This window comes from Wasmannia auropunctata, unplaced genomic scaffold (genome assembly GCF_000956235.1).
Source record: "Wasmannia auropunctata unplaced genomic scaffold, wasmannia.A_1.0 LD335844.1, whole genome shotgun sequence".
Taxonomy (NCBI): domain Eukaryota; kingdom Metazoa; phylum Arthropoda; class Insecta; order Hymenoptera; family Formicidae; genus Wasmannia; species Wasmannia auropunctata.
In genome coordinates this window covers 496993-509592 of record NW_012027046.1, presented here as the reverse complement: position 1 = coordinate 509592, position 12600 = coordinate 496993, and the positions used below count along the sequence as shown (strand labels likewise).

General features: G+C 38.6%; 2 protein-coding genes across 6 annotated transcripts in view; both read right to left on the bottom strand.

The window, feature by feature from the left end:
• The window catches only part of LOC105455756, a 52244-nt gene extending 48998 nt beyond the window's left edge, over positions 1-3246 (bottom strand). Inside the window, exon 1 of the mRNA XM_011699313.1 lies at positions 1667-3246. Coding sequence (XP_011697615.1) covers positions 1667-1712 — 46 coding nt within the window. The 5' untranslated portion in view covers positions 1713-3246. The remainder of the gene's footprint in view (positions 1-1666) is intronic.
• Positions 1-12600, bottom strand: part of LOC105455758 (disabled homolog 2-interacting protein) — a 290985-nt gene that overhangs the window by 91707 nt on the left and 186678 nt on the right. For 3 of the 5 annotated variants that reach the window (XM_011699318.1, XM_011699319.1, XM_011699320.1), the window contains exon 3: positions 4393-4786. The exons of the other annotated variants lie outside the window; for them this stretch is intronic. In XM_011699318.1, the coding sequence (XP_011697620.1) occupies positions 4393-4495 (103 nt within the window). In that variant the 5' untranslated portion in view covers positions 4496-4786. The remainder of the gene's footprint in view (positions 1-4392; positions 4787-12600) is intronic. 5 annotated transcript variants of the gene reach the window in all.

The window sequence follows — 12600 nt, the reverse complement described above, 5'->3', positions numbered from 1 at the left end:
GGGATGCAGCTTTGAAAATAACACATGGTATACATGGATCAAAATGCGTTATCCTGACTTTTTGCACATAAAATCTGGCGAATGAAACAAAATAATACTGACATTCAACAAGAAAGAAATAATCCGCGATGTAAATTAGCCGACAGAGAGAAAATTAACGGGATTTCCACCACAAATGTTGCGCGGCGCGGAATAACGGGATGTATATATTTTTTTTTATTTTAACACGTACATGCACGCACGTTGATTTTCCTCGATTTGTACCAGAGTGATAACGATTAAATCGCATTTGCTAATCGCGGAAGATTCGACTTCATTTTACTTGAACGTTAATCGACGGAAGCGACGTTTCGATACGAGTTTCACGGAGATTAAGCGTACATTTAAGGCGTTTCTATCGGCTACGATCTGAGAAAGACGACGACGCACGAGAATCGAGTTCGATACTCCAGAAGAGGTACCGCGCAAAACATACATATCGCGCGTGTAACGGGTCATCTTTTTCCTCCGTGACGTTCGACTCGGAAACAGACAAACATCGGATTGCCCGAGCCAACGTAGAGACTGGTGACGTACGAAAGAAATGAAGGGTAGAGAAATATGAAAATTGAGGCGAGAACTCGATGAAAAATATAAAAAGATTACAAATCAAAATTGAAAATAAAGTTAAAGAGCTCAATAATGTATAAAACTCTTAGATTTAAAACATTAACAAATAGAACAGGCAATCAGAGTCACAACGCGATAATTGGTGCGTGGTTAATTTAATTTCTCGAAAATATAATTACCGCGTTGTGACTCTGATTGCCTGTTCTATTTGTTAAAGTTAAAAAATATAACGCTTTATATGTTATTCTTGCGTCTGCAGGTAACAGATGTAACTATGTACGGTCAAATAAGTTAGCAGCCTTCACGGTTGCGTGAGCTAGCTTTATAGTCCTAGCGGAACGCGAGTTAGAAGTCGCGTCTATGTAAATCAATTGTAAGCGATTGCCTTTGGACTATGAATAATTTTTGACAGAAAGCGACTCGTAAGACGTACGAGCACATGCGAGAAATCTTTCGGTGATTTATTACATACGATACGATGTGTATAAATGTTGAATGGAACTTTTGATTAGGGAATTTCTAAAATTGGATATACAAAATGTAAAAGCTATTGTTTAATATCCATTAAAAAAATATAGGAAAAAAATTATTGGCAAAATTAATGTATGTTATCGACAAAACCGTGAGAATAATTTATAAACAGCTTATACTTTTCAATTTCATTGCAGTATGTAATCATACATTGATAATATGTATCATAATACAATAGCTCGAGATACTATTTTGCATATGCATATTTGCATTATTAATAACTAATTATATATTTGCAGTTAAACATTAAATATTTACAAATTACATCCTATTATACCCTTGCGCTCATAAAATCTGTTTAATTTAAATTGTAATTTATTTTCCTCGAGTTTATTACATTATATATTTTGTAAATTACATTCTATTACATCCTTGTATTTATAAAATTGTTAGTTTTTATGAGCACAAAGATATAATAGAATGTAATTTGCAAAATACTCAGTGTATCAAACTCGAAGATAAATTATGATTTAAAAAAGAATTACTTTTCCTAATAATCGCATAATTAAAAATAAGAGTATCATACGTCTATGGCAGTTCCCGATATCCTGTGGCACGTAGCGGATCCTCATGTCGACGATGTAGATTATCTTGCAACACGTCGAGTTGTCCTTGAACGATTATTAGGTCATCTATCTAAGAATCGCACGCGGCTGAAGAGTGTCTACATTCGTTCTCGCGTCATTCAACGCTACTTAAATATTGCTTGCGATGGATCATCTTCATTGTTGTTTCGTGAAGCATCGCGATTACGTCAGGGAAAAATATCGATGACTTCTTGTCGCAGTTTAGAAGAATACCACAGTAATGTTCCGTAATTTTTCGCAATTTCCGATAGGGTTGAGGACGTAAATTACATGACGACGTACGAGAAACTTTCGCCTTGCGGTCTCTCGATTTTCTATCAATTCTCGTCGGCGGGAAATATCTTTCTTGACATTAACGATCGCGCTGACGTCGGCTACGATCCTTATGGTAATAACGGATTTCATAGAAAGTCTTCCTGTTCGCCCGAGATCGATAGCATCGCCGATGAGCAAACGTGGTGAAGCGTTCGGCTATTTTGCAATTCATCGGCCATTATGCCGTATGACGTGACGTCTGCTATATATTGTAATGACCCGGCGGCGAAACAATTTGCGGCAAGTAAGGCACCTTGGCGCATATCCTATTAGAAATTGCGAGAATACGGCGTCGTAAACGCTCACGAATTAGGAGAACACTATCATAGTCCATGCCGTTAATATGAATCACTTAATCTGCACTGAAGCATGTATAATATCCTGATTGACAGTCAGTCGCTCGTATCCTCGGCAAGTTGTCACTGTCGTCCCAGTTTAGGCGTCGTTATATATCAGATACGTATCGAATATACCGTTATCAGCTTCTAGCCGTGATCAAATTTCGCTGTAACGCGTTCGTTACAAATGGAAAAAGAAATAGCATAATTTTTTACGCACTCTAAGACGTCAATTGCCTCGTAAAGGAAAATTTTCTCTTACGTAACTCTTTTAGTAGATATAATATTTTTGATATTTTATCAAAAATTATAACATAACGAAAATTATCGTAAAAAATATAAATCTGATATCTGACGATGGCACAGAATCAGAATTTTCTTCAATCCTCTTGATATCTGAATCGTCAATTATATGTAAGGCATGAATAGATCAATAAAGAAGATATAACTTATCGTCTTTTCGACAATTCGACAATTTCGTTCTCAAGAGTCGACGACGGAAACAGCCATTTATCCAACTCGGGTAGATCAATCACTTTTATCGACGAGTGCTCCGAATGTATAACAATCTCTGATGAATTATCTCAAAACATCAAAAACATTTCTGCAACACTTGCGGTAGAAGCGAACGACGCGAGAAATTATAGTGCCGCTTTATTCACTCTTCACGTATTCACAAATAATTTATTCGTCTCACACTCCGCGGCGAATTTCTTCGATCGCCGTCGATCGAAGTATCGCGTCAAGGGGATCCGAGACATCGACTCACCGTGAGTCCTCTCAGCCGGTTCGAGACAGTGAACACGATACAGACGGGAATGGACTGCCGCGAACGGAGGCTGCGTATGAAAGTAAATATTAACGTGGTCTCTCCCTCGCTTACGCTTACTCGTCGCCGACCGCCGACGTGTGGTGTGCGATCGTGATCGTGAGTATCAATACGAGTGTGCCACTCTCGTGAATAGCCCTGTCACATGGGTGAGCTCACGGGCGCGAGTATGCGTGTCATCTGTTTAGTATCAATCGCGGTATGCGTATTTCCGTTCCGCGACTTTTATGACGCGGGAACAGATGCGATAACCGTCATAGGTCTGGTAATCGTTGTCCCCAAAACAGTCTGCAGTCTTCCAGCGTCCACAACGCTTCAGATTTCCATAAAAGTATTTTAAAATATTCGTCTACTTGCGCGAAAAAGAAAAATATATTTATATGATTAAAAATTATCTAAATATATTTAGTTAAATAATTAAATTTGTATAATTAAAAAATATTTTTTTAAAAAAGAAAATATAATATGTGCGTAGGTAAGGTAATTAAGTTAAAATACTTTTAACTGTGTTTTTGTTCGTATGCTAGAATTGCCTGAGTAAAAAAGACAAATTCATTCGAAAATCTTAAATAAATAATTAAAATACATTACTTTTTCTTCGAGGAAAAATTTTCCTCGAAAGCTAAACGTGGGAAATAATCGAACGATTTAATCGAAAGATTTAATTCAACGATGTAGAATTGACTGAGAAAACTCTGAGGCTGACGGTCCAAGCAATTAAAATTGTCCGGCAATTATTCCGTAATTCCAGGCGCGTCTTTCACGTATCACGAGGCGTTGGAAAAGGCAAGTGCGACTTTAACGAGCGTAGGCACGCGATATTGCGTAGGGCTCACCTACGTATACATTTATTAATCGTGTATACGTCATTATCCTACGCACCCGAGATCGTTCGGCGCCCATAAAAAGAATCGAAGTAAGTGCTTTCGAACGTTCGCCTTTCGTGATATTTCAATTTCACGGTATAAAAAAATCGACACGGTCATGAAGACAGACCGCTATTATCGTTACTTAAAACATCGATATAAACACCTGCCACTACATCTGACTGATAATGAGATACCCTCTTCAGTAACATAACGACCTCGCAATTACAGCATATCGGCAATTATAGCATATTATATTTACTCGTGATTTCGCTTACGGCGAAATTGTGCTGCATGCAACTCCGTATTTTAGATACCTGATTCAAGGTCGTCCTGGTCGGCTCCGCGAAGGCAGGAGTGAAAACTGCGTGACAGCCGGCGACCGCCGGGTGAGGCACCCTCCGTCGATACGCTCTGCATCCTTGACGAACGCGTGCGCTCGGCGTCGTTGTGACGATGCAGTGGTTCCTCTTAAGTTCAAGTGGAGCCGGAATAAGGTGAACGGGATCGCGTCATGTTTTTTTTTCCTCTTATAGCGACTCGAGCCGCGATTAATAACGGGAACCGGATAATTAAGCACCAATTAACCGCTAATGCGCGCGCACATCACGCGTGCGATATCACGCGTGCGTCGTACGCGAGGGTGTAGGTCGCGGGCAATCTGTTCCCTCTATGTGTATACACGCTTCTCCTCGCTTCGCTCTAGTTCACCTGGAAAGAAAATCCAACGGTTCGTCGCCGATACCACGTAGGTCGATACATCACCGTGACAGACGTTCTCCAAGATAACGAAATGTTGCGACCCATGATCCACGTTCGGGGAAAATCTGACGAAATTGACGGGACGACAACCGAGGCGATCGGTTGTTCACGATCATCAATTTCGCCGGCATCGCAGGTTATTTGTTTCGTTCCCGTTTCGTTCTCGAGAATCTCGCAACGAAGGGACTATTTGTTCACCAGACGTAATCTCCTTCTCCCCCTTTCCCCTTTCTCTCTCGTGATATTAATCAACTTGAAAAATATGCCTGCCTAGTCCGCACCACGCCAGCCGGAATATTTTCGTTCGCCGAGTACGGTGATGCGAGAAATGAAATTTTTTTCTTTCCTGTATCGCGCGCGCTCCCGGAAAATAACTCCGGCCAACGTGACGACGTATAAATCACATATATATTCGCACGTAATTCGCAATCCGTCTAGCATAATGCTATTGCGCAACTGCAGAATTGTGGATTGACGAAAGTTGCCTCCAGTTAAGTCGATGTGTGCCCAAATGCGGCTAATGGTCCTCTATTTTTTTTTTGTTAACTCGTGCCTCGCATGACGTATAGATAGCTGCCGTAAGTTATAGGCACCTGTCGGATTCGTGTCATGTCACAATTTATGGGTATGAATTTAAGTTACTTGCGATAGACACATGCGATGACTTCAACTTGTTCACTCCTAACCGCGAATATCCGCATTACGTAAGCGTGGTTTTTTTTCGCAAGCAATATTAATATCTCGGGGCTATATAACTGATGTCATTCTATAGGATTTGAAATTTTTCAATTATATATAAGATGAACAGATTCAAACAGATACTCATTTGAATGTGAGATCTCTTAAAAGTATTTTTTTTAGATGAAAAACTTTTTTTCATTAAATTTGTTTAAAATCACTATATCTTTTATAAATTAAACTTCTATCTCTTTTATAACACAATATTTGTAAAATTTTATTAATTTTAATACAGTCATGTGAATATTTTAAATACATTCATATAAATATCGGATTTCCATCGTACGAATCTCGATTGATTTATACAATTCGTACGTAGTTCAATTAAGAAAATGAGAAACTACTAATTAGGAATACAATTAGAATCCTCGATACGCAGATTTATCGATTATTTTGCAAGCGTTAACGTGCGCGATTGGTCGATGCATAATTTATAGCGCGTAGGTAAATAAATGTGTGCGAGCATATGTGGGTGTGGTTTTTAAGTAGGACAGCATGGGCATGTAATTAAAAATATGTATGTGTACGTGGAAAGGCAGAGCGGTATTTTAATTTCGATCGAATGCCGCCGATGTAAATGAGAATCGCATTCTCGAGAGACGTTCCGCCCCAAACGCGCGATCAGGCAGTTTGCGCAATGAACTCTTAATCTATCATCAAGTATAATCGACAAGATGCATGCGAGATCGATTAAATGAGAAGATTGACGAGGGGGAGTCTAGTTATTGCGAGAACATCATCATTGAATGTCATCAGAACGTCTCAGTTCTTTGTACCTACTTTATTGCTATGAGAATTTGATCGAGAAATTGGGAATTTATATACAACGTATAATGCATACATAATGTTGCTTTTATCTATCCATCTTTTTATTTAGTTAAACATTGTTTCTTTAACAAATATTTTCATTCAATCACGTGCACGCGCGTCAATTCTCCCTCAATATATCTCAATTAATGTATTCAAGAATGCTACAAGTAACGAAGCAGGGCCTGAATGTAATTAAGATCGTGACGATCGCGTGATTAAGTCGTGAAGGTGGAACCCTCGTTCGCATAATGTCTATATTTCGCGTGGTCGTGTAGAGGCAATTCGATACATTCGTTTAACGCAAGCGCACTGGCGTTTCTAACTTTTTTTTGCTCTTCCGCGATCGAAATCCCAACGACGATGAGGAAGCGCAAGATTCCGAAGATCCGTGAATCCGCAAATTTATCGCGCGAGTTACTCGGTTTTCACAACATTGACCGTGAAGCGTGTAGGATCTTGCGATTAGAGGGGGGGCCGATATTACGTTGCGAATATGATATTCGTTATAACCACCTGTTGATCGTAAATACTATAGTTTCCGAGGCGCGACCATACGGCGTTGCACGCGGCGCCGTGGGGAAGCGAAACGTCTAGAGAACGAATCGGCGATGCTTCATTTCGCGGAGTTAATCCGCGCGTCCATGGTGAATTAAATATTAATCAGACGCGATGGCTTAAAAACACCGTAGTAATAATAATGGACAGCATCGCACGAATAACTCGAGAAAGTCATAATCGCGAAGAAAAATGCATGCCTAATTTACGATATATTAACCGGACCAAACAAACCGTTGAAAGAATATTTCCTTCCTTTCTAGATTAAATACAACTGTCTGTGAAATCAATAACTGAACTCCTCTAAGCGATAAATGATATATTACCCTTTCATATATAAGTCTCTATTTTGATAGTATGAAATATTATTAAAAAATTATATTAATATATAAATTATTTAGATTTTATATAAAATATATTAAAACACATTAATAAATATTTAAAATTTAAATGCAAGAAAAGCATTAATAATAAAAAAAATGCCATAATAATGTCTTATATTATATTATATTCTCTTGTCTTACATTATATTAATAATCGCAAAAACACGTGTTCGCACAATTTGTAAAAAGCTCATTAATTATCTCGTCGTTGTTCGCATAATGATCATTAGCGTGGCTCATTAGAACACTGCAAACGCTATTTAATCGGGGATACCGAGAGATTTACGGACTTCGGCCGAGGTACGTCAATTACGAACAGGCCGCGCGATTATCTGTCTCCGTAAATAACGCCGGAGTTTCGTGCGAGTGCCCGTCGCGGGCTTGAGCTTTCGTTTTCGTCGATAGATTTCATTGTTGGAACAACGAAGCCGCGGGCCGCGGAATAAATTTCATGGGACTAATTAACGCGCGCCTGTCCGCGTTCGTTGGCCCCGGTTAATTCAGAGCGGATCGACGTGAGAGCTAATTGCACTAATCGCGCACGCATACGACGATTTACGGCGCCGCGGAAGTGCAGTTATATCCTCGAAATTAAAGGTCGCTTTCCGTATTCAGAGATGGCAAGTGCAACTGAGAAGCAAGTTATGACAACTTCTCACATGACATTGAAGAAAATTAATATCACGTGAGTAATCAAATTTTATTTAAACTTGTAGAATCTAATAAGGAAACCAAAGAAAAATAATATAAACAAGCGGTACAGTTATTTACTTATTCGTAAATTTGCATAATTTAATAGCATATAAGAGGATTAAAAAATGAGATTAAAAAATGTTAGGCAAATTATCGGTGTTCGTAATCAATTATCGGTATGCGTTCTCGGAAATTGAATTTAATTACTAGGAATGCAACGAGTTAATTACAGCTATTGTTTACGAGAGGTGCGGCGTCGTTAAAGTTTCGATGGACTCGCAATGAAAATATTTTGACGAGTTAATTAGAAGAAAAATATGATCCACAAACACACTTTATTTCTACGTCATAATCATATGCGACTGAGGACGTATACTACGCTGGTCGCGAGATAAAACTCCGATATATTATCACGTTATCTATAATACACCTAAGCTTGATTTTGTCTCTAATCGTGTCTCACGTTACGAACGAAACAGTTAGGTCGTTTTTATTTCTCGTTAGAGCGATATTTACGGACAAGTCACGATACGTCGAACGAATGACGGATCGAAACAGGTTCTGTTGCATTTTACGCGGAGAGATATGGCAAAAGTGACGAGAGCGATCTGTGTGTATCTGTGTCTGCGTCAGTGAATAAACTGTCAAGGATTGCTTGCGGCCGAGATCATTATATTTTACGATCTCGCGTTGGAGACGAATATTTCTTTCACGGAACAACCGCGAATAACGCTCCCCGATATGAGCCACGATTTTATAGTCCGTCTTACGGTAATCGACAGTTTTATCGCGACGGAATCCTCGCGTATAGATATCTCACATCTGCCTTTTTGGTAGCAGCGAGCCGTCGTAAAGCCGCTGCAATATCGTAAACAAGGTTGCGCCAATCCGCGATTTTATATCCGAGTGTAACAATGTAATATCGTGTTAACGAGCAAAACATAAAACGCGATAATGACCATCTCAATTTTCTTACGCAACAATACTAATGTCATGATTTAATGTGTTAATATCAATATGTATTAGTGTCAATTTGGTGATTAATTGCCAAAATACTTAGTATAATCCATTGAAATATCTTTTTTAATTATTATATATTTAATTATTTCTCTAATGCATATTATATTATAAAATATTAACATCTATTCGTGGTATTAAATTACTGTTTTTAGAATTATCGAAAATGTTATAGCAAATCTGTGCATTCAGAAACCTCTTCATTTTATATACGTAAATATTTTTTGCAATTCTCTCAAAAAATGAAAATATTCTAATAAAAATTCAACGACAAAATGATACGTGCAAAAACTGATTTAACATCGCGAATATTATTTCTTCGCACTTCGTTCGAAGGGTGAACGTTCGCGATATCTTTTCGGTTTCGTCTCTTTGGTTGCCCCTCAAAAGCCCCTCGCTGGTCAGCACGTCTCGGATATTCTCTATTTTAAGCTTCTATATCTCTAACGAAACGTCGACGTGAACGCTTCACCGCCGTTGCGCGGCAACCTTTCGCGCGGCAAGAATTCTCGAAGCAACCTCGAATAGCCCGAATCCGGTCTTATCATCAGCGTGAAGTTCACCGGACTTTATCATATCCTAGCTTGTTTAGTTAGATTACGTCGATCCTATTGATCGACTTTCTAGGAATCTTTCTCTCCTGCTCGTTAATACAAGTTGTAAGAAAAAAAAAACGATCCGACAAACCGCTGAAGTTTCGACGATAAAACGGCGGATAGAACGCCCGACGAAAGAATGCGATAGCGCTTTATACATCCGTAAACTCACGGAAACGATAACGATCCGTGAAAGCCGTAACGGATAAATATGATACGTATAAGCGTAAAAACTTTGCGCATGTAAAATTTACGAAGCATTAGATTTTTCGTCGCTCGCACTTCCTTTCGTTTCGCCTCCGTCGATCAAAGTCTAGTTGGAATATTTCAAGAATTTCTTGGCAAGCTCTCGAGCTTTGCAGCAAAGTGCTTATAGGCTAACGGTCGCGATGTAATTGCGAATGAGAGCCGTACGCTTCGTGACTTTCGAATCTATCCGATAAACGACGCGTTTACACGCATGAAATCGTCTTCCAATATATTTTGGAGATCAAAAGTTACATTAAGATTATTTACATTCAAAAATGTCAATTTTATATTTATAAATCTTATGCGTTTTAAAATCAAGCTTGATAATAAAATGTTATCAATGTTAGAGTTTCTATATATATATTTTCCTCCTTATTATATTTTTCTTTCGTATTTTCTGATAACGTAATTTCAATTTATATTCTTACATTTTCATGCATATATACATAATAATTTTATTTTTATAATAAATGTACTAAAACTTTTCGCATAAATAAACCAAAGACGAAATAAAATTATATTGTAAGCTATAATTAAAACATATTTAGAAATTGTTTACAATTGTTTACAGTTACATAATAAATTGATTTTTTACATAGATTTCATGTACTTATAATTCCTAAAATTTAAAAATCAATTTCATTTATTTGAATAATTTTAAATAATACGCGATCAAGAACGATGCTCTTTAATGCCCTTTTAAAACAAATTACTTAAGCGTTAATAATTGGAAAATAGTGTGAAAAATTCTGATTAGATCGACGCTTCGTGTTTCATGACGGTATATTTTTAACTTTTTACAAAATGGACTTTCAATTCGCAGCAGCTGGGAAGAAAAATATTATGACAGAAACGTTTACTGAAAGTAAACGAGAATTATACATAGCATTCGAGAACGGCGTTGAAGCGGATGCTTGAGAAACTTTCGGCGTGGTTAGTCCGCCTAAATTGAGTCTACAGCGATGAATTCATTCAATTAAATTCGCCGTCGTAAATGGCTGAATCCACTGGAAAGTCAAGGCGAGTCAACAACTTGCGAATGCAAATTGTTAAAAAGACTATACATACAAAGATACACACATACGAAGCTAGAGAAATATTTCTTCACGAATACTATCGAAACGTTTCTGTTCAATCATGTACGCACGCGAAAGAAGGGGACGAATTTGAACGATTTTCCCGGTGCTCTCTTTCGATAAAGGCCGAGGAAACTCTATTCTCCAAAGCAATAACGTTTATGACCGGAACAGTTCCTCGAAATGCACTTCGCTATTGTACGGCGCCCGCGTGAATTCAACCCCGCACGACCACGTCTGCGAAACTATGGCATACGGCATGTGGGAATTGTCGCAGATTGCCGGGGCACAGACAAAGCAATAAAACTCGAGCCATCAGTCGTTTCCGTGGTGATCAATGCGTATAATAATCTTTTATATTCTGGATCCATCGAGATTCTAGATATATATTACATATGATACATTATATAGTATTATTACTATATATTAAATATTCATAAATGCAGTCCAAAACTTCTTTTAGTTTAGATTAGAAATTAACACATATAATGATGTATTATACAATAGATAAGTAATTAATTTTTTATATAAGAGCAAACTAACCCATCATTAAATAAATTATATATCCAGAATCTTGTCTCATGAATACAAACAAAAATTTTAAATTTCTTGAGTTAATTTACATTTGCGCGATACAACTCCAAAAAAATATTGTCACCAAAATCAACGTCACGTATTTGAGGGGAAAAAGGGCAAGTACAAAATTGCGGAAACCCACAGCTGATCGACCGAGGAATCTGAGATTTACAACGATGAAGAAACACGTGCCATGCGACTGCCCGCTGAATCTGGAAGAAATTGATTCGCGCTCGGCCTCGCTTCCGTTCTCGCACGTGCGCGCGAAAGGAACGTTTCTCCGATACATTCCTTCTCGCCGTGATGTATCTAACGGCGGCGGCCAAGATCGTCTTGACATAGCGCGCCGCGAAACGAATTCTTTTACATAATCGCGCTCCGAGTGCCCCCGGCATACGGCACACTTCCGGGGAAAACTCGGCCGCGCGCCGCCCGCCGCCGCCGCTTGCGCCGTCGTGAGCGTGATTTACCGCAGTCTGCGCCCGAACTTACCGTTGACCGGGTAAGGGCCGAGAGCTTTTTCCTGCCTTTCGAAAATTACGATCGCGATTTATATCCTCCACGGGCGCCGTGGAGGCGGATTTACGAGCGGCGACGCGCGAAACGAACAACACGGAATTCAAAAATATTTTCCTCGCCAGAAGAAGAAGAAGAAGACGAAGAAGAAGAAGTAGTAGTAGTTTCTGCCGTAAATTCTTGCATGAGGTTGCGAGAAACCGTTCCCAGAAATTTCATTTCCACTCACGGAGTTTTGTGGAGAACGAAGCTATTTTTATCGACTAAAACTGGAAAAACACCGTTTCTAAGTTACACGATTGCGGTAAAAGCGCCCGAATCGCTACCGCCGCGGTTCGACTCTGACCTTCTGATCTAATCTCTTAAAAGCAACTTCCAATATTTCTTACATGTAATAGCAGGTTAACAGTTTGTTTAGCTACAAATACGAGCACCTTTGAAAATAATTCCGCGTCAAATTAAGATCGAGAAAATGCTTTTTATTGAGGAACTATCGTGTTATGTTCATAAAAATATTACTTTCTACTAATTAGAATGCTATTGTGTAGAATATT